At 38.1% G+C, this 23,010-nt stretch overlaps 2 protein-coding genes across 4 annotated transcripts; one reads left to right on the top strand and one right to left on the bottom strand.

Annotated features, from left to right (window-relative positions):
* Positions 1–2,650: 2,650 nt before the first annotated feature.
* LOC111783938 (protein DYAD-like) lies at positions 2,651–7,857 on the top strand. The gene is made up of 9 exons (XM_023664762.1): positions 2,651–2,689; positions 3,453–3,582; positions 3,737–3,840; positions 3,940–4,601; positions 4,714–5,097; positions 5,379–5,496; positions 5,580–5,663; positions 6,840–7,346; positions 7,439–7,857. The coding sequence occupies exons 1-9, from the start codon at positions 2,651–2,653 to the stop codon at positions 7,595–7,597; spliced, it is 2,187 nt and encodes a 728-aa protein (XP_023520530.1). The 3' UTR covers positions 7,598–7,857.
* Positions 7,858–8,605: 748 nt separating this feature from the next.
* LOC111783934 (8-amino-7-oxononanoate synthase) lies at positions 8,606–21,548 on the bottom strand. Of its 3 annotated transcripts, none has more exons than XM_023664743.1 (11): positions 21,250–21,548; positions 17,478–17,617; positions 17,271–17,378; positions 16,512–16,750; positions 16,360–16,401; positions 15,736–15,823; positions 15,341–15,474; positions 13,764–13,852; positions 13,530–13,683; positions 13,369–13,437; positions 8,606–8,963 (listed from the first exon to the last, which is right to left on the bottom strand). In XM_023664743.1, exons 1-11 carry the CDS (start codon positions 21,500–21,502, stop codon positions 8,837–8,839), a joined length of 1,443 nt encoding a protein of 480 aa, XP_023520511.1. In that variant the 5' UTR covers positions 21,503–21,548; the 3' UTR covers positions 8,606–8,836. The 3 variants fall into 3 exon arrangements, with proteins under 3 accessions (XP_023520511.1, XP_023520512.1, XP_023520513.1); XM_023664744.1 differs by having other exon boundaries at positions 13,530–13,680; XM_023664745.1 differs by having other exon boundaries at positions 13,530–13,674.
* Between the last annotated feature and the right edge of the window lie 1,462 nt (positions 21,549–23,010).

Genomic DNA, 23,010 nt, shown 5'->3' with positions numbered 1-23,010 from the left:
AGAAGATCAGATATCTTTTTGACCTAATTTGCTGCTGTGTACTTGTTNTGCTTTTTTTTTTTTTTTTTTTTTCCCCTTTTAGATGTGTATTTCAACTATCAGAGCGTTCTGGTCAACTCAGTGCGTCTCTTTGGTTGCTATTTCATTAATTTATCAACTATAATAATATTTGAATCCACTCCCTCCCGTCGTTTGTTTCTGTATCGCTGCTATTTTCTTTTTGTCTCTGAATTTCAGGGTCTGAAATACATTGCTATTTTGGTGGTTGTAAGCTTTTTCTTTCGGTAGCCGCAATATTATACTCATTTCCATTAATAAACTAATAAAGCTTTTTGTATCGAACGAAGCCCCAGCCACTAGGAATTTCTCTCTCCAAACCCTTGCGATTTCCTTTTTTTTTCAAACGTGAACTGCCAATTTTCATTTTCATTTGAGGAACAGCCTCGGAATTTTTGCCATGTGTATTTATTTAATTTGTATTGAATAAATTATCAAATGCACAGGGTCTCCATAACGATCTTTCTTTTATTCAGTTTTTGTTTGCTTCTTTTTTTCAGGTTCAGTATTTTCTTAAGAAAAAATTCTTATTTCATTGGTTGCACCGTTAACAAATCGTTATGTGGACAGTTTTTCAGGTGTTCAGAATTATGGAGGCAAGCTCGTGCGTACTTGATGATGCAGCTGAAGTTAGCACCATTTCTCTCTCTCTCTCTATAACACACACACACACACACACTAACTGTAATATATTCCCAAATTACCCAACTTGCATTCCCACGCGCTTTCACTTACGTCATGTTCACGGTCGTTTTTTCTATTATAATGATAAAATTTAACTTTCTTTAAAATCCCCTTACATAGGATATATAAAAGAATAAATTTACTCTAATGGAATGGCGACTTGATTTATTTCGCTTACTNTTTAAAAATAATATATTAAATGTCACAAGTTTTTTCATATATTAACGATAAAAAAAAATTAACTTATTTTTTAATAAAGGATAAAGATTATTAATGTTACTTTTAAAAATTTATTAGACATTTTTTAAATATACGATAAAAGTATTTTAAATTATTTTTTATATTAAAAAATATTTTAAGTTTAATATTATTTTTTAAAATAAAGTATTAATTATAACACAAAAATATTTAAATATTTTTTTATATTTTTATGAAAAATTAATAATATTATTGAAAGTTTTGAAAATTTATAAATATTTTGAGCCAAAATAGAGCTTAGTTTGGGGTATATTTTATTAATTTTTTTTTTTTTTTTTTTTTTTTTTAACTGTTTTTGTAGATGGGGGGACCACGGACATGGAAGGCGGGAAGAAGGTCACGTGAGGTGCAACACGTCTGGTAATTTTTAATCATTACTTCTCCTCCTCAAAATTCCCTCGCTCTTCTTCGCTTTCCATTGGGTTTCATTTCATTTCATGCAAAGCGAAACTGAAATTGATTTCGCTCCATTTCTTCTCTCCACAAACCTCAAGCTTTCTCCTCTTCCTTACCGTCCAAACTCAGAAGGTTCCGTCTCTCTTCACTCATCTTTTTCTCCTGCTTTTCCTGATCTCTAATCTATATGGCGTCTTGAATTCATCTCCTGATCTCGATCTTCTTTTTCAATGTTTTTCATCTCCAATCGAGTTTGTTTGGTTCTTGTTTCGGATGTATTCATGGAACTCTTAATTACTTGATATCGCTGTTTTGATCTCTCTTATGCATGTTAGTATTGTTTCTTACTTTGCCTGATCTCTACGACGTTTCAAGAACTGGACATCGAATAATTATTGATGGCTACTTTTGTTATTTATTTATGTTGCTCGTCTTTAATTCTTTGAGATCGAGTTAGGTTTTTTTTTAATTAATCAGTCTGAGTCGAGTGTTTAGTGTTCATTTGCAGTCTTTGTTGTGCTCGAAACGAATCGATTTATCTAACATTCTATCATATTCGAGTTGCAAAAACAGATGAAATACTGAAAGTTTCCGCAAGAAGATCAGATATCTTTTTGACCTAATTTGCTGCTGTGTACTTGTTTTCACTTTTAGTTCTGCTTCTTTTTTTTTTTTTTTTTCCCCTTTTAGATGTGTATTTCAACTATCAGAGCGTTCTGGTCAACTCAGTGCGTCTCTTTGGTTGCTATTTCATTAATTTATCAACTATAATAATATTTGAATCCACTCCCTCCCGTCGTTTGTTTCTGTATCGCTGCTATTTTCTTTTTGTCTCTGAATTTCAGGGTCTGAAATACATTGCTATTTTGGTGGTTGTAAGCTTTTTCTTTCGGTAGCCGCAATATTATACTCATTTCCATTAATAAACTAATAAAGCTTTTTGTATCGAACGAAGCCCCAGCCACTAGGAATTTCTCTCTCCAAACCCTTGCGATTTCCTTTTTTTTTCAAACGTGAACTGCCAATTTTCATTTTCATTTGAGGAACAGCCTCGGAATTTTTGCCATGTGTATTTATTTAATTTGTATTGAATAAATTATCAAATGCACAGGGTCTCCATAACGATCTTTCTTTTATTCAGTTTTTGTTTGCTTCTTTTTTTCAGGTTCAGTATTTTCTTAAGAAAAAATTCTTATTTCATTGGTTGCACCGTTAACAAATCGTTATGTGGACAGTTTTTCAGGTGTTCAGAATTATGGAGGCAAGCTCGTGCGTACTTGATGATGCAGCTGAAGTTAGCACCATTTCTCTCTCTCTCTCTATAACACACACACACACACACACTAACTGTAATATATTCCCAAATTACCCAACTTGCATTCCCACGCGCTTTCACTTACGTCATGTTCACGGTCGTTTTTTCTATTATAATGATAAAATTTAACTTTCTTTAAAATCCCCTTACATAGGATATATAAAAGAATAAATTTACTCTAATGGAATGGCGACTTGATTTATTTCGCTTACTTGAGTAAAACATATAGAACCTGTGCACCAAAATAATAATAATAAAGAAAAGAAGATTCAAATGGAACATTTCATACACAGAACAGAAAGAAAAAAAGAAAAAAAAAAAAAAAAGATTGGACGCCTATCATTAATGCACATACTTTTATGTCCCCAAAAAGGGCATTTACTTCTGAAAATTTGCTTTTTCTGCGTCGAGTACGTGCCGCAGCTAAAAAGCAAAATATAGTTAATGATGAGATTACGAAACCACATGCACGTAACGATCGATAATGCAAATATCTCTTTCAAAATATTTCTTTTTTGTATATATTTGCTGCAAGATCACACACGCGCACTCTGGGAGGGGGTTTGTTACTATGAAAAACCGTTTTAGCTATATAGTCTGGGCTATTGCATTGGGAGGAGGGTTTGTTTCCCGGTCATCGCAGTGAAGGGAGTTTTGTGGGTGGTAATAATATTGGATGTAGCTTGCATATTTTTGGTAGGAATGAAAAATGGGTAATTTAAACAGTGTTTTTGTTGAGCAGGATATGAAATTGACGATGTACTTGAAGGAAAAGCAGAAACATAGCTCCGTAGACGGCGCACCAAACCCTGCTTCAGCCAGACATGCACTGCCACCATCTTCAGCAGTGGCTACACCGTGTTGTACCGCTGGTAATGACAGCAACCTCCTCCTTTTGCATCCATATTTTCGTCTATCTTGTACCCACTTTGCCCTTTGCTTTGGCTTAGATTAATGTCTATATGGGACACTATAGTAACGTTCCAATAGGCGAGACTCATCCTCCGATTGGCTTTTGTGAATCAGAGGGTCGCCTGGAGCAAATCAAAGTGGGTTCTTTCTATGAAATAGACCACTCGAAGCTCTCATCTTCTACGCCAGAACAACTAAGAGCAATCCGGATAGTCATGGTATTTTACCAAATTCACACAAACCCATATTTATCGTCCATAAAATTTTTGGCATAAATTTCATTTCATTTTCGTTCTTTGCTCATTTTCTTAATGCAGGTGAGTGACAAGGATGAAATCAATGTATCCTTGAGATACCCAAGTGTCTACTCGCTTCGCACACATTTCCGTAACTTCGAGAATCCAAATGGAAAAGAGCTTCCTGGACTAAACGAGAAGTATATAATGAGTTCAAACGTTGCTGGAGATGTACTCTACCGGAGAATACCAGCTACGGAAATTGCAGAAAGAAGGAATTCCTGGAGCTTCTGGACTGCACCGTCCGAGAACGCTGATAGAGATCAAAGCTCGACTTCGGGTGGTGAGGTCAACAATGCAGCTTCTAAGAAGGGGATTTGCTGGTCAGAACTCAAGTTCACTGGGATGGTCCAGTGGGGTAGCCGGCGGCAAGTTCAATACATAGGTCGACACGAAGATAAAAAGATTATAGCTTTGTCGAAATCATTTGAACAAGAAGAAGCAAAAAATGATAGTTTAGGGGAAGGGGAAAAGAAAACAGATCAGGAGAATGGGGAAGAAATATTTAAGGTGGAAGACTCGGACGGGAAAGGGAACAGCCTCAAGAGAAAGCGCTATTGCTCTAGAAATATTCAGAAGAATCTCAAGAAATCAACTCCTGAAAAGAAAAATGGGCTAAAACTTCGTAATACTGGTAAGAAAAAAGAGCTGAAGAAATCCATTGATAGATGGTCCGTGGAAAGGTAAGAAACCATAATCACAATCGAATATTCAGTCATTAATTTTGATACTATAGTTGAAATTAATTTAACCGTCTCATAATGGGTTGCTTTTATCATTCAATCAACATTGAAGATATAAATTGGCGGAGGAGAACATGCTGAAGATTATGAGGGCCAAAGGAGCAGTCTTTGGGAACCCAATTCTAAGGCCAGCCTTGAGAGCTGAAGCTCGAAAGCTGATTGGTGATACGGGTTTGCTGGACCATCTACTGAAGCACATGGCCGGCAAGGTGGCACCTGGTGGAGTTGACAGATTCCGTCGCCGACATAATGCCGATGGTGCAATGGAATATTGGCTGGAGAGTGCTGATTTGATAAATATCAGAAAGGAGGTTGGAGTGCAGGATCCATATTGGACACCGCCGCCTGGATGGAAGCTGGGTGATAACCCTACTCAGGATCCCATTTGTTCCAGGGAGATCAAGGAGCTCCACGAGGAGATTGCCGAAATTAAGAAGTAAGTTACTGTTTTTTTCCTATATGTGGATGGTAATTTTTTGCTTTGAAATCGTGATATCTTTCCCCAAGTTCTTATCGGAGTAGCTGTCCGAGGAAAAATTGTTAAATGTGGCATTTGGCTGCTGCTAGTAATCACTTTATGCATATTCAAAATACAAATTTTAATTTATCCTTGTCGGTACTTAACCCTTTATTCATCATCAATTTCCATCTGTTTGATTCTCCCGGAATCTTGGCCTTGGATCTTTATTGCACTGTTTCATCGGGTAAAATGTACAGATATATCCTAGAACTGGCATCTGCAAAGCAACAAGATATAAGTATCGAGACGCAACCGAATTCCGATGTTATTCCTACGAGTCTGGACCATGAAGAACATTCCTTGACTGCATTAAAGGTGAGGATTTTGAATCAGATTAATTTGTTCGTCCAAAGCCCACTTATGCTTACTAGTTTCGCTTTATATATCCTCGATGGCAGGGAATCTACAACGAATTGTTGAAGAGAAAAGCCAAAATCGAGGAACAGCTAATACAAATTTCAGAATCACTGCATGGAATGGAGGTAACCAGACACGAAACCTTTATGTTTTTATTTTTATTGATCGTAGTCTATGATAGGGAACGTAGTATGGAATTTCTATATTTTTAGGGAATCTGCTTGAGCCACACGTTTATGCCAGAAATCATCTGGTAAATTATGTCCTAAAAGAAAACGGGGGAAAATCTCAGTTTCCCCCCTTAATACATCATTACATTGGGCACAAGTTCACACTACTTTAACACACCCCCGCGGAGAAATACAAACGAATTGTATGGCTCCTTTCATACACCTTTATTTTTAGAAAGCACAAAATAACTTGCCCTGCGGAGGGAAATTATAGTGTAGCTAAAAGTTCCACGTGTCAGGGATTGGACTGCCCAAATTATTTGATAAATATTGAATGGTTTATTTATTTTTTGAAATAGCTGAGGAATGATTTATTGCAATCATAGTAATAAATCTTTTTAGGTACAATGAGAGATCAAACTTTTAACACACGTACAAAAAATAANCTGAGGAATGATTTATTGCAATCATAGTAATAAATCTTTTTAGTACAATGAGAGATCAAACTTTTAAACACACGAACAAAAAATACCTTTATCCAATGTTTGTTTTATGCTTAGGATAGATACTATATATTCATTTCTTTAAATATTATTCATTAATATGTTTAACAACTTAGACCTGTGCAGAAAATTTACAACTTTTTTAGCCATAATNTATGTTTAACAACTTAAAATAGACCTGTGCAGAAAATTTACAACTTATAAATATAGTTAGCTTTTAGCCATAATATTAAAAAAAAAAAAAACATTGTTAAAAAAATAAAGAAAAAGAAATGTTTTAATTTTCTTAGCTTCCTTCATCTACACAGTGGGGAAAAAAGTTTAAATTTGGAAATTAATGGAACCCCTATTCGATATTTTTACACAATCATCCTAGTCCCTTACAGATGATTATATAGATCATAATTTAGGGATCTATATTTTATTCGCTGTTGAGAATGTTGGTAATGCGACGAACAATAGCATTGATGACAAATGTTTAATGCAGGAGACGACAAGGATTCTAAGAACAAAAATCCTGGAGGACCAAAACATAAAGAGGTCAGAAATAGAACCGGCATCCCCATTATTAAGGCCATCATCACCCGGGCCACCGACAAAGTCAGACAGTACTAAAAGAGAGATAAAGCAGGAAGAGAGAGGAAGAAGAAAACAAGTGCAGGAGGGGGTGGAAGAAGAGGGTAATATGGTGGGATACATGGTCGCAAAAACAGAGGACAAGGCAGCGAAGATCCGAAGGCTAAAGAGTGGGTTCAGGATTTGCAAACCACAGGGTACGTTTCTATGGCCAAACATGGCAATGTCCCCTCACTCTGTAATGCAGCAGGTGCAGGATGACCCCGTTGTGGTCCCAACGCCACCTTCAGCTTCCTCAACCACGGCCGCACCACGCCTCTCACTTTCACCCTCACCCTCAACTGGGCCCCACCCCACATCCCCTGTAAAGCCGTTGGCCAGGCGTCCAGTCGGCACCACCACCACCACCACCACGATCTCAAATCTCACGAGAAGGCCTAATCTCATCAACCTTAATGAGGTTCCTCCTCACACCCAACTTTGCGACCTTGCACTCTGTGGGACACTGACCTACCAAAGAAGGAACCCCAACGCCACTGCCTGCCATGATTTGCCAAATGTATGTATCCATCTCTCAATAATTCTTTTGCCCATTGAATTCTTTAAGAAAATATTTTGAAGTGAACACAAATCAACTCTCTGTGTATGCAGTTGGTATGTGGAAAGCATGAGAATGACGGCGTAGAAGGGATGGAATGCTCGGGCTCCGTTTCCTCCTCCACTCCTTCGTGGTTGTTGATGAGAGATAAGTGGCTGTTGGATCTTGCAACTTCTAAATCATCTCTGGATCCATTTTCTGAAAGCGAGTGATTTGAAGAAAATCACCCTGGTTTGGTTAGTTTTAATCACTGGGTTTGGTTTGGAGCTTAAAATATATATATAGTTTTATTTTTATATCAGGCTAACTTGGTTTGGTCAGTATCTTAAGAGGGGTGGGAGGTCACTTGTGCTTTTTTGTTGGTTGGGGGCGGGGATCACGATGCTATACCGTATTACTACAATTACAGTGTTGCAGAACCTAAATTGAGAAGCAGAGATTTTAAGGAATGGTGATTATGATGATGGCGTCTTATTGCAATGCTATTTTTTTAAAGGCCTCTGACCAAAAACAAACTAAAAACTGCATACTACCAAAACGATGACTCATATCACAATAATAACCATCTTCTTTATATTTGATTCTATACCATCAGGAATTGAAATTTCTACCATTCCTACACTTCCTTCGTAGAGCATGCGCTCTTAACCATAAACCCATAAACCACAATATCCCGAGGCACAATTTTAAACAAAGTGACCTTAAAAACACTTTTTAAAACTTAACGTCCTTTAAATTTTGGCATTTTTACCTGATGAACTCTAATCACTTTCAAATAAACAAGGAAAAGAAGAAACAAAAACAGAACCCCCCACATGGTAGCGATCCAACTAAAGATTTTGATTTTAATGGGGACTGCTATGATCATGGTAGCTACAGTGAAGTAGGCACGAGTATCAATGTTTAAGCCCATAGTAAACAGATGATGAGCCCAAACAAGAAATTCAAGAACACCTATACTAATCATGGCATAATCCATGCCTAGATACTCGAAAACCGATTTTTCCATTAAAAAAAAAAAAAAAAAAAAAAAGAAACAATATGACTGATGATACTAGATCTAGACAGAATGGGAATATACACCTCTAGATGATCGAAGAACCGAAAGAGATGCTGGTGTTTTCCAAAACTTACCTAGTTGAAAATCCCTTAATATAAGAAAGAAAAACCACAAAGCAATTGCTATAATAGCTTCTCATGGAGTTGCAAGACGCAAGGGATGAAAAGATTTTCCACTCACTCAAATAAATAACAATATGTGTATGTATATACTAAAATGCTTGCACTACTACAAACAACTACAAATGGATGCAAAATGTTAGGTTCTGTTCACCCAAAATTGATAAACCTATCCATTCTCTACAACGAAAATAATTTGTGTTTCAGCAATTGTGGATTTATAACATGAAAAATCAAGGAAAATTCGACGGAAGAGCTAAAGAAATGAAGACCTACAATCTTGCATGCCCGTTGGAACCATTGATAGCAATATCTTGAAACCTAATGCACTGCAAGAGTGCACTTGTCAGCTTCTTCACGTCTTCTGTCGTATGCGTTGCACTCAAGGTCACCCGAAGCCTGAGATGGAAGATGAAAGCAAAACATTAATTTATTTACCAACTAAAGGTTTTGTATTTCGTTGTAGCACCCAAATAAAATAAAAATAAAAATAAAGAAAATCGGCCGGTCACAACAGAGGGACAAATGGATCCATTTTACTGCGTGACCTTGACAACTTACTTGCAAATGAAAGGAAAAGTGAGAGAGAAAGTTGAGAGGAGAAAGGAGCGGCCGGAAAACTCACCGAAAACTACCGTTGGAGTTCATTCCGGCCAAGACCGTGACACAAGGAGTCTTTCTTGGAAGGGAGAAGAGGATTTGAGTAATCGAAGTTCCATTTTCCGTCAATAACCGAGAAGTTCGGCAAGGTAAGCTCTTGAGTAATCCTACACCATTTTTCCTTATATCCAAGCCATTTCTTAAGAATTAAGGCCTAAGATTTTGATATGTTCTTCTAGGAAGGACTCTTCAAAGATTTCGTGAAGGAACTTGGCCGAAATCTTAACTGGAAACTACTTATCCGAGAGCCCTACCAAGAATGGTAAGAAAGGATAACGTGCCTACTTCTGACGTCCATAAATTGGTCTGTGTTGGAGTAAAAAGTCAAGAAAAAATATCCAGACGTAGTCGGGATTAGGATCTACAACTTTGCTGAAGAAACTGGCTTGATTTGAGTTCAAAATCAAAAGATACAAAAATGTAAATTTCTAGAAAACTAATTAGAAAGTTTCAGTTTTCGTCTCTTAGGAGGAGAGAGAAAATTCTGGTGTGCCACGTGTCAAACGGCGAGAGGAGAGACACGGCTTGGACACGAGAGGGACACATGTCGATAGCGGAGTGGAGCAATGCAGTTCCACCCGATTTGTGACACGTAGCTGAGTGACATGCGGTCCAACCTGAGTCGCTTAATCCAAACCGATCCAGAACCCGGTCCAGTGACCTATGAGTAGGCCTTTCCTGGGCGCGTGGGAGCGTGTGCAGCACGCGTGTAAGACCTAATTGAAGAAAATCACTATTTTTGGCACCCTATCTGTGTAGAATGCTAAACGAAAGGACACATGTCAATCAAGTAAGTCACCCCACGATATTTAGGAAGAATACTTGTAGGATTTACTTGCTTTCCATGAAATGAATTTAGGTAATGTGAGTATGAATGCATAATATGAAGCATTATGAGAATGCAATCATGTTTTATGCTTCCGCTAATTATATGTGTTCAATTCATGCTGAAAGGAGGATGGGAATTTGTGAATTCTACGCTCCGGGTGCTGGATGGACGTTATTGCCCGTTGAGCATGTATATTTATTTTGCATGAATTATGTTTGATGACTCTAGATAGTTAATGTGTGCACACCCAGTTATTCTTATTGAGCTAGATTATGTCAAGACTAGGGAATTATGGCTGGGGTACCCCGTTACTAAATTTGGACCTAACCTTTCCCCTAGGAGCCTAACAGACCACCCCGACTTATGAACCACGTTAAGAGTTGTCCTTTAAGTTCCAAGATGTGTGAACGGTGTCAATAGCTTTGTGGGGGAACAAGGGTTTCTGATCAAACCCGACAGAACCTAGCCGTTTCGCATGGGGAACGTGAGACCCACGTCATTACAGCCATCAACGACATGGGATAAGGGAAGGGTTGCGCCCCCCTACGAGGGTGACTTTATGGACTTGGAAGGTTTCAGTTCACCCCCTAGGTAAGATACCATACTGTCTTAGAGAGTCATGCATGAGGTAGCGCCTCGTAGAGAAATACCAGTCATTCACAGCTCGGCATAAGGAACTCTCCGGGTTTAAAAAAGAAAGACAGACCAGAATAGCCCCAAGGGGAATAAAACCAAAACCAGACATCCTAGTGCCTACGAGTAGCTGGTGGGAATCTGTTACACCAAGTACGCGACGAGAGTCTACAAGTGAGTGGCTTACTGAGTATAATAGGCTGCCTGTCGAGGTGGAGGAGTGTTCGAGAGCTATGCGGTCACAAAGGGGGTCGTTCCAGAGCGTCGGTTTATTTTTAGATTTTAGGGTCTCTTGTATTTTCTTTTATGTTTGTATTCCCTTTGTAATATTCTTTTATTTTAATTTTATTGGATTTTTATCTTTTCTTGTTTGTTTTCGATTTCGCCTTTTTAGTCACAGTCCGAGTTTCGAAGTCTTGATTTTCAAGTCATGACATTCATATTTCAAACCTGGACTAGTCCTAATCAGAAGCTCATAACTAGTAGAAGTTAATATAAGTTTTCTTTTCTAGAAGGGGCCTGGACCCAATTCCTTATACTCGTGGTCTACCACGTTAGGCTTACAATACAACATTTTCTAGAATTGTGAAAACTTAGACGTTCATACTCCACATCTATTTTTGGCACCCTATCTGTGTAGAATGCTAAACGAAAGAACACATGTCAATCAAGTAAGTCACCACACGGTATTTAGGAAGAATACTTGTAGGATTCACTTGCTTTCCATGAAATGAATTTAGGTAATATGAGTATGAATGCATAATATGAAGCATGATGAGAATGCAATCATGTTTTATGCTTCCGCTAATTATATGTGTTCAATTCATGCGGAAAGGAGGATGAGAATTTGTGAATTCTGCGCTCCGGGTGCTTGATGGACGTTATTGCCCGTTGAGCATGTATATTTATTTTGCATGAATTATGTTTGATGACTCTAGATAGTTAATGTGTGCACACCCCGTTATTCTTATTGAGCCAGATTATGTCAAGACTAGGGAATTATGGTTGGGGTACCCGTTACTAAATTTGGACCTAACCTTTCCCTTAGGAGCCTAACAGACCACCACGACTTATGAACCACCTTAAGAGTTGTCCTTAAGTTCCAAGATGTGTGAACGGTGTCAATAGCTTTGTGGGGGAACAAGGGTTTATGATCAAACCCGACAGAACCTAGCAGTTTCGCATGGGGAACGTGAGACCCACGTCATTACAGCCCATCAACGACATGGGATAAGGGAGGGGTTGCGCCCCCCTACGAGGGTGACTTTATGGACTTGGAAGGTTTCAGTTCACCCCCTAGGTAAGATACCATACTGTCTTAGAGAGTCATGCATGAGGTAGCGCCTCGTAGAGAAATACCAGTCATTCACAGCTCGGCATAAGGAACTCTCAGGGTTTAAAAAAGAAAGAGAAAGACCAGAATAGCCCCAAGGGGAATAAAACCAAAACCAGACATCCTAGTGCCAACGAGTAGCTGGTGGGAATCTGTTACACCAAGTACGCAACAAGAGTCTACAAGTAGGTGGCTTACTAAGTATGATATGCTGCCGGTCGAGGTGGAGGAGTGTTCAAGAGCTATGTGGTCACAAAGGGGGTCGTTCCAGAGCGTCGGTTTATTTTTAAATTTTGGGGTCTGTTGTATTTTCTTTTATGTTTGTATTCCCTTTGTAATATTCTTTTATTTTAATTTTATTGGATTTTTATCTTTTATTCTACTTTTCTGGTTTATTTTCTAGAATTGTGAAAACTTAGACGTTCATACTCCACAAAGAAAGCAGCTCCATTTTGAAATAAGAAAACATTTAAATACAATAAAATATTCAGAGATATGTGTACGAAGGAACAAAGATGTACCAGCCCAAGTCCACTGCTAGCAAATATTGTCCGCTTTGGCTCGTTACGTATCGCCGTCAACCTCACAGTTTTAAGACGCGTCTGCTAGGGAGAGGTTTCCACACCCTTATAAGAAATGTTTTGTTTTCCTCTCCAACCAACGTGGAATCTCACAATCCACCCTCTTGGGGGCCAACGTCCTCGCTGGCACACTGTCCCGTGTATGCGTCTAATACCATTTGTAAAGTCCAAGTCCACCGCTAGCAAATATTGTTAGTTTTAGCCCGTTATGTATCGCCGTCAGCCTCATGGTTCTAAGACGTATTTTCTAGGGAGCGGCTTTCATACCCTTATAAGAAATATTTCGTTTTCTTCTCTAACCAATGTGGGATCTCACAATCCACCCCTCTTAGGGCCAGCGTCCTCGCTGACACACTGTCCAGTGTCTTGACTCTAATACAATTTGTAACAGCCCAAGTTCACCACTAGCAAATATTATCCGCTTTGGCCCATTACGTATTGCCGTCAGCATCATAGTTTTAAGATGCGTCAGCTAGGGAGAGGTTTCCACACCCTTATAAGAAATGTTTTGTGTTCCTCTCCAACCAATGTGGGATCTCATATAACAAGACCGATCAAAATCCATCTTATTTTAGATAATAGAGTGGAAACTGCAGGAAGTAGCGATCCACTAAGAAATGAATGATCACATATACTGAAGTTTAACGATCACATGCTGAAGTTTAACGAGGTAATGAACCGTGCTAGCCAGATGAAGAATGTCAAGTAAAAAACCAAGAACAATCTCAAGAATTAATATTGTATAAGATTCAAAAGAAAATGATGAACCTGCAAGAGTTGGCTGGAACTGTAGGAGGCCTTATTGCAGTCACATGAAAACCGGATTTCAGCAAATGCCTGTTCCTCAATAGTAAAAAAAGCAACAATAAAAACAATGATGCATACCGTTGGAACAATAACTTAATAGCATAGAAAGGGTAACAAAGCACCTGCTGGCTTCCAATGCCTTCCCTTCGCTACCTACAATAAGAGAGATTATGGGGCTTTGGATAGGGATTCCAGTCAAATCACGAAAATCTTGCACCCGATTCCAAATTTCCCTTCTTCGCCACATTTCCCTCTTAGCCACCAAGACTGCAGCTGCTAAGATATGCTCTAATTAAGAACATAGAATTTCAAGATTGGATAAATGATGAGATTAAGCAATAACAAATCTACTCTACCATGGCCAGCAGCAATAAGAGGGATGGGTGCAGCAGTTGAAAATATAAAGGATCGGCCCCTTGATTGAATGAGCAATTTCCACCTTTTGCTGCTCGTGTCGAAGGAAGAAAATCTTAAAGCGAATCAAAACTAATTATCCAAAATTATGGAAAAAGAAGCATAGAATCTGTTGCCTGTTCTGGACATGGGGGAACAAAGCACAATCACATAAACAGGTTGATGGAAAGCAGGCTAAGCGGAATCATTATTTTCTTCAATTAAACAAATACATAGCAATTTTTTTTTTTTTTTTTAATGAGAAACCAAGCTTTCGTTAAGAAGAAATGAAAGAATACAAAACAAAAGGCACATGGGAATGACAAAAAAGCAGCCCAAACCAAAGGAACGAACCAACAAAATACACAAATGAGGACTCCAGTCTACAAGAATAAAACCTAATGGGTAATTACAAAAATTGTTGGACACCGACTTTAATGGCCCAAGCCCACCGCTAGCAGATCTCTTTGGGTTTTCCTTTTCGGGCTTCCCATCAAGGTTTTCAAAACGCATCTACTAGGGAGAGGTTTCCACACCCTTATAAAGAATGTTTCGTTCTCCTCCCCAACCGATGTGGGATCTCACAATCGACCTCCTTTGGGGCCTAGCGTCCTCGCTAGCACTTGTTCTTTTCTCCAATCGATGTGGGATCCTCAATCCATCTCCCTTTGGGGCCTAACGTCCTTGGTTGCACACCGTCTCGTGTCCACCCTCCTTTAGGGATCAGCCTCCTCACTGGCACATCGCCCGGTGTCTGGCTCTGATAACATTTGTAATGGCCCAAACCCACCGCTAGCAGATATTGTCTTCTTTGGGCTTTCCTTTCGGGCTTCTCATCGAGGCTTTTAAAACGCTTCTACTAGGGAGAGGTTTTCACACCCTTATAAAGAATGTTTTGTTCTCCAAGATCTCACAATCCACCCCCTTCGGGACCCAGCGAGGTCTACAAGGGAGAGGTTTCTACGCTCTTATAAAGGATGNCTCCTTCGGGATCCAGCGAGGTCTACAAGGGAGAGGTTTCTACGCTCTTATAAANCCCCTTCGGGACCCAGCGAGGTCTACAAGGGAGAGGTTTCTACGCTCTTATAAAGGATGTTTCGTTCTCCTCCCCAACCGATGTGGGATCTCACACTGACTCCCCTAGAGGCATTAAACCTAGCTAACAACCAGACCTCCTCCCAAGCTCTCTCCAAATCCCTAAAATTCCTACTATTCCTTCCAAGCTAAAGATCCCAAATGACAACAACGAAACCAGCATGCCACAGAACCCAACTCTTATCAAAACAAAGTAGATCTAGATCGTACTTTCATAGAGCAAATAAATATTACGTCATGGACTCTTTGGGTCATTTTGATAGCCAATNAAATCTAGATCGTACTTTCATAGAGCAAATCAATATTACGTCATGGACTCTTTGGGTCATTTTGATAGCCAATGAGTAGATTGTTACCGTCAATCATTGCTCCTGAAGTTAAATTCTAGGCATTAAGTGAGCTAAATTTAATTTAACGAATGAGAACAATGCATACCAACAATTACCTGCATGCTATGAACCCACCAAAACACCCTGCTGCTTTGCTCAAGGTGCCAACACATATGTCAACATCTCTTTCACAATTGAACATCTCGGCTACACCCCCACCATTTTTGCCACAAACAAATGTTCCATGAGCCTGACGTTTGGAAGAACAATAGTTCTCAGATATACACTTCTTACATACATTAAGTTGTAGGCTCGAGCAATGCATATTACATCTGATATGAAGCTCAAACCGACAAACTAGACCAAACACAGAAGATATGAAAGCCAAAGATGGAATACACCATATGTAAAAGTGGAACTGATAGCAACAAACAATTGCCAAAAGCATATCATAATATCTTATAACAGCTTCAAACGATTCTACATCAACCAATGAGTTCAAAAAACTTACATCATCAATAACTAACAAAAATCCATGCTTCTTGCGAAGCTTTGCAAGTTCCCTCATGGGCGCAAAGTCTCCATCCATGCTAAATAAGCTGTATTATGAATAGGATACATGCCAAACCAATTTCACACTTGCAGTTAGGATAAAGGACAAAAGTTTGGGCCTAATAAATTCATTAATTAGTAGAAAAATAAGGGAAGATGTTGTAGGAGAACAACATAATAAATCTACTTCCAATGAATTTATTATCTGAAGCTATCTTAAAGGTTCTGTTTTTGATGTGGGAAGAGCCTACAGGGAAAGCGAGAAAGAAATGGGAGTTCTGTCAATGCATCTAATTGGTGCCCTCTAGAGATATTGTCTCGTTCTTTCTAATATTCCTTATGTAATTAACTCGAATTGGAGTACGTTCGGTGTAAGCCCTACGGATATTAAAGCATCATGTTCTCCATATCAAAGAATAGTTCTCTGTTTCACTATTTTAGAAGAAAACATGCACATATATTACAAATCATTGAAGTACGAATACCGGAGCAGCTAAATTTTGTTGGTGGCCGTTATATAGTCAAGAAAATACAAAGAAAAAAAAGTTAGAATTGAGAAATCTACTTGTAACACAACACCAACCTATCCGTTACGACAACTTTCTTTGTAAGTGTGCAACTTGATCTGCCCAAAAGAAAACAGAAATTTGTCTTCAAAAGCAGGAATAAAGCATCTGAGCAGATGCAAATAACATATGAACAAGAAAGCTAGAAAAAGGTAAAAAGAAAGCATACAATAAAGCATTGAGATGAGCCATATCACAATGCCTATAGATGAACAGTTCCACATTTCTTTGTCGCTCCGCAAGACGAATGCCATCAATAATAGATGCATGATTCAGTGAATCAGAAAATATGGCAATCTTCTGATCTTCAGATGAAGCTTTTCTTTCAGTTAAGAGCGAGCCAATATTTCCTATTGCTACCATCAATGCCATGTTGGCTGCAAATCCAGTAGGACAAAGAAGGCAATCCTAGAAACACTAAAAATTATTTCACAGCTGAGTGTACATCTAGAATATTATGAGCAACAGAAAGGTTAAGCCTTCAAAAATCAGAAACAGGTTCCCATAGCAGGGGCCCACACATTTCCCACAGTCCATGATATATGCAAATTACAAACACAATGTTGAGCCGAGATGCGAATTGCTTGCTTCAATCACATACATATATTCATGTAATACTTTAATTACGATCTTGGTTTTATTCTATTCGATTGTATCACAGTATTTCACATTACCCTCTTATAAATACCGCACCATATCACAAATTCTACTAATTAAATTGTGACTTGCTTAATTAAGCGACATTTGACATCTCAAACTTGATAACTATGAGGCCTTTCAAATTAGACTCATGTCTTGTGTTCTGCAAACACTGAAATGAATTATCATTTATCAGTAATTGACCAAGCATTTATCTGTGTTCAAAAGGTGATACATTCCATGATAGTGCTTCTGATTAAAGTATACATACATTACATTCAATACATACCTCTTTCTTCTTTAATTTTGCCAAGCATGATTCTAGCAGCCTATGATGGAAGGTATATCCACAGATTAGAGCAGAACCCCTGGGGCCCATTCTATATTCTAGAGCAGCCTGGTTTAGAATTGAGTTTCAGACACTACAGAAAGAATAAAGAAATACAAGTACCATGGCGACAGAAGATTTTTTGAAGAGTCATATCCTTAAACACACCTTTGCTGCTGCTCTTCCTATTGTTGGATGGGAACTTAGTCCCAGATAATCATTTCCAGAAAATAGAATTAACTTTTTGAATTGATGAGGATGTTCCACTAAACTTTTTATGGCACCACCTTTGGTTACAATTTCATCTCCTATAAGAACAAAGCAAATTGATAATAAACACAGGAAAGATTAATCATCTGAGAAAACATATAGTCTTTCCAATCAAGTGCATTGAAAGAATCACAAGTAAAGGTCCAGTTACACTGGAAAGCCCAATGGCTATATTGGATATTTCGAACACTTTTTTAAAAAAGAATAGAAAATAGTTTCATTGAGGAAATGGAATNATATGGAATTTTACCCCTTTTATTAATTTATCTTACACATGAAAAAGTAATTTTGACAACAGTGNAAATGGAATTTTACCCCTTTTATTTAATTTATCTTACACATGAAAAAGTAATTTTGACAACAGTGAAAGTGCATGGAATGTTAGAACTACTATAAGTAATGGTCAATGTTTGGGAGTGATTTTGAAGTGAATAAAATCACTTTTGTTATGTTCAAAATCACTCCGAAACATGACTTTAATGATTCAAAAGCACTTTTGGTCGTATGAAAATCATTTTTAAGAGTGTAAAGTCAAACATTAAATTGACTTTGAATGATTAAAGACTTACTTTAGAGACGTTTTAAACCCAACCAAAATGAATTTGACCATTTCAAATTACTCCAAAACATGCCCCAAATACAACGAAGTAAAAACGCTAAAAGTCAACAACAATAATCAACGATAAATTATTAAAAAATGAGTAAATGAGGGGGTTAGAAGATGATTGAGGCACATGTTTAAATATTGTTCTTAAAGACGATGTGGCTTTCCGAGAAATCATCACTCCTCTCAAGAAAGAACCCTCAACAGACCTTGATTTAGCTATGTTCAATAATTTTTATTATTTTTAAAATTTTTTGGAGGAAGACAAAAAGGAGGAAAAGCTCTTTTGTTTCTCATTAAAGTTGCTATTGTGTTCTTTGTGTCAAAAGATGGGGCTGACTTTTTTCTTAGAATATAAAAAGAAACTGGTCAAGTTCGTAGCACACCAACTACACAACTACCCCCTTTGTAAAAAAAAAATATAGTTGCATTGACATTTTCCATTTATGCAAATATCAACTTAAGTTTCTGAAATAAAATAAAACAGAATAATAAAACTTAATTTTCCAGCAAATACGACAAAAAAGTCGACCAACAAACAAATGCCTTGACTTTCTCATAACTAGCTATTACATAATACAATATGCATGGGCGATGCTTAAAAGGCGAGCAGATTTTGCCATTCAAGTCAGACAGTATGAGTAAAAGTTTTTTTTTATATATTTTCTTGATTTCCTTTGGTCACATAGTCAGAACACTTCCACAAAAACTAATTGCATCCAATGTAGGATGACTCGAAGGCCTTGAAACGATTTCAATATAATCAGTTAGTACCACAAAATATCTACTTTCTACAAGCCAGAAATCTCCATACTAACATTTTGATAACCATACTAACATCCATTTGTTCCAGTCAAAGATATCAAGGAAGGGTGACAGAGAGAGGATAGCCTCCATAAGAAGTAAGCGACATCCAGAAGGTGTTGCTTTCATAGAAAGCAAGAGGCTTAAGGTAGCTGATAGCAGTATAGGGGTAGCAAATTGGGAGAAATAACACTCTTGAAAATCTTAAATTTATAAACTTCACATGTGAAAATCATCACAGAATCACATCAAATATTTGATTAACTATCAAAACTTAGAATTTGTTTCAATTACAAAATGTTGTAACAGCTCATGCCCACCGTTAGCAGATATTGTCCGTTTTGGGCTTTCACTTTTGAGCTTCCCCTCGAGATTTTTAAAACACGTCTGCTAGGGAGAGGTTTCCACACCCTATAAAGAATACTTTGTTCCCCTCTTCAACCGATAGTGGGATCTTACAATCCACCCTCCTTCAGGGCCCAGCGTCCTCGCTGGCACTCGTTCCCCTCTCCAATCGATGTGAGATCTCACAATTCACCCTCCTTTGAGGCTCAGTGTCCTTGATGGCACTCATTCCTCTCTCCAATCGACGTGGAATCTCATAATGCACCCCCTTTCGGGGCCCAGCGTCCTCGCTGACACACCGCCTAATGTCTAGCTCTGATACCATTTGTTTTTATTAAGAACCAAAGCTTGTTGTTAAAAAAAGGTCATCTTTTATTTTTTCTTGGATTTACACAAGAAAGCAAGGGAGTAGCAAGAGTCTTATCTTTCCTTCTTTTCAGTAATTTTCCTTTTTTACATAAGTTGCTCTAATATAAGAACAGCAACAATATTTATAAGGAGAGTGTTTCTGTAACAGCCCAAGCCCACCGCTAGCAGATATTGTTCTCTTTAGGCTTTCCCTTTCAGACTTTCCCTCAGGTTTTTAAAACGCGTTTACTAGGGAGAGGCTTCCACACCCTTATAAAGCATTTTTTGTTCCCCTCTCCAACCGATGTGGGATCTCACAATCTACCCCGAGGGCTTTCCCTTTCGGGATTCCCCTCAAGGTTTTTAAAATGCGTCTACTAGGGAGAGGTTTTCACACCTTTATAAAGATTTCTTCGTTGCCCTCTCCAATTGATATAGGATCTCACAATCTACCCTGAGAGCTTTCCCTTTCAAGCTTCCCCTCAAGGTTTTTAAAACGCGTCCACTAGGGAGAGGTCTCCACACCCTTATAAAGAATGTTTCGTTCCCCTCTCCAACTGATGTGGAATCTCACAATCTACCACCCATCGGGGCCTAGAGTCCTCGCTGACACTCGTTCCCTTTCTCCAATCAATGTGGGACCCCCCTAATCCACCCCCCATCAAGGCTCAACCTCCTCTCTGACACATTGCCCAGTGTCTAGTTCTGATGGTATTTATAACAGCTCAAGTCCATTGCTAACAGATATTGTCCTCTTTGGGTTTTCCCTTTCGGGCTTCCCTTCAAGGTTTTTAAAACGTGTCTACTAGGGAGAGGTTTCTACACCCTTATAAAAAAAAATTTTGTTCCCCTCTCCAACCGATGTGGGATCTCACCGTTTCCTCTACTGCTTCATTACGAAATTCTTGCTCTAAACATTTCTTTTACTACTGCCCTCTTTTTATAACAATGATATATTTTTTTGTTGAACAATACTACTCTTCTTATATACTCTGATTAGAATTTCCTTTTTCCTTCCTTCTTTTGTCTGCCCGCACGGAATTAAACTTTGAGTGTGGATTATATCTAAGTCTCATTCGGTTACTAAGTCTAGTCTCTAAACTTTTAAAGTTGTGCTTAAAGGTCCCTTGCGTTTAATATTTAGTAATCTCTTCAACAGTTTTTAAGTTCATGGATCTATAAACACAAAATGGGATTAATTGTCTTGAATATGACTTTGACATTCCAATTGTTTTGCCTAATAAAGTAATGAATATAAAAAAAAAGTTAGAATGATGGAATCATTTCGTGTGGATCGGGATAAGTTCTAAATTCTCCAACTTCCGTATTATTTTATTTAAGCTCCAATAATAATTCGGTATCATAATAGCATTTAAAATACTGACGAATTATTGCATGAGAGTTGAAATGTTCGCATTTCTTTGAAGTATAAAAAACAAACAGAGACAATCACAGAGCAATTCACATACAAAGTATTTGTAGTCAGCGCTGGCACAATATCCAAACATGAAAAACGGCACTCAAGTAGAATGCATCCCATTCTCGCATCACAAAAGCAGGGAAGCATACCGGAACTGGGAATATCAAGAAGCCACTTCTGGACAGTGGATTCCGCAATTTCAACCTCCACAGAGGCCCTATCCCACGGCTGCATTTCATCGAACACCTTGAATTCACCATCTTCTTTCGCTTCGATGGGAGCTTCGTCGTCAACGGGATTTAGTTTCTCGAGTGATGGCGTAATGGGTCTCAAAGATCTGAGCAATTGGAGCAACCCTAGCTGCTCTAGCGCCTGCTCGACATAGGCATCCCACATGCTCATCCCTGAGAAACTGAAAGTCCAACGCTCACCCCAAATAAAAAGCGCGGTAAGCAACTTTAATATATTAAACATACTTTCTTCGTTATTTTAATAGAGAAATGATTCGACTCGAGAGCGAGATATTTCAGATCGACTCGTATGCCTCAACAACCTTGGTCGAGTCTTAATCTAAGAAAAATTTTATGTCGTTCAAAGCATACCCTATAACCTCCTCGTAGATTTATTGACAGGGAATAATTATTATGAAATAAGGTTAATCTTCACATATCTATTACGGTGTTCGAGACCAGTATGGTACATACCAACTTCGAGGTTGTGGTGATCGTAAATGACTCTTAGACGTCATAAGAGACCATCTTCTGATTTCGTCGAAGGTGTTCGAATTCAAGATAAGATAATTTGACTCGACACGAGATGTTCCAAATCGACCCATAAGTCCCAATAGCTCTAATTGAGTCATTGTGTCCCGATACCCATAATCTAAAGATGCAACCCTACAACCTCCTCGAGGTTTTACTCTCGGGGAGTAATTACTATAGAAGAAAGTTAGTCTTCGTATGCTCGTTATGATGCTCGAGATCAATATGCTACACATCAACGTCGTAGCGAGGTTATACGCATTAAATAGGGTCAATCGTCAAAAACCCGAGTAATGATCGCGAACAACATATGACTTAAAAAGGTGAGTCTATATAACATAATTTTTATTATAGAATTAATTAATAATTGATTTAACCATTTTATTAAAATAATCCCACGAACTTAATTTAAAATTAAACATTGAATTGCTTAAAAAATTATACACGAACGTGTCTTTTTTTTTTCAATTATTAATTTGGGGACAATTCTAATTTAATTATTATTATGTTGATTTTATTTATTTTTATTTTTTTAATTATTATTATTTTTTTTTGCTTTCTACAATTCTTAGAACTGGTCACGGCACTAAAATTAGGATCTTCCAACGTCTCTTCTTTTTCGACATCCTTTGCCGCCGCCATCTCCCGCTCCCGCCGCTGTTCTGTCGCCACCGGCAGGTGCCTCTAGCTTTCTCTATCGTTCGTAGACCGAGTTTTCGGCGAAGATTGTGAGACTTTCCGAAGTCTATCAATCTCGCTTCAAAGAAACTGTTGCTTCCGAAGTTCATGGATTCAATAGTATTACCGAAGGAAATAATTGATGAGTTGGGTTGTTTTATGTGCTACTAATATTTGGCTGCATTATTTAGGGACTGTTCTTGTGGCATTTTCTTTCAAAGGTTCAAACCTCAGTTCAAGCAGCTATGGAAATTTGGTGAGGGCTTCATATGTTGTTTATTTATTTGGGACTGGCTCTTGTTCCCTTTGAAGTATCTGATGAGTATCGATTAGTATTGCCTCGTTGGTTGAGTTTGTGCATATTTCTGATATGCTATAATGCTGCATTGTACAACTTGAATTTTGTTTGATATTTTGTGGGCTTGTTAATGTTTTGATGTATTGGATTTTGTTTAGCTAACTCAATAGGAT

Source organism: Cucurbita pepo, unplaced genomic scaffold, assembly GCF_002806865.2.
Source record: "Cucurbita pepo subsp. pepo cultivar mu-cu-16 unplaced genomic scaffold, ASM280686v2 Cp4.1_scaffold000134, whole genome shotgun sequence".
NCBI classification, from domain to species: Eukaryota; Viridiplantae; Streptophyta; class Magnoliopsida; order Cucurbitales; family Cucurbitaceae; genus Cucurbita; species Cucurbita pepo.
The sequence above is the reverse complement of the archived record's forward strand: the minus strand, read 5'-3'. Positions and strand labels throughout refer to the sequence as shown.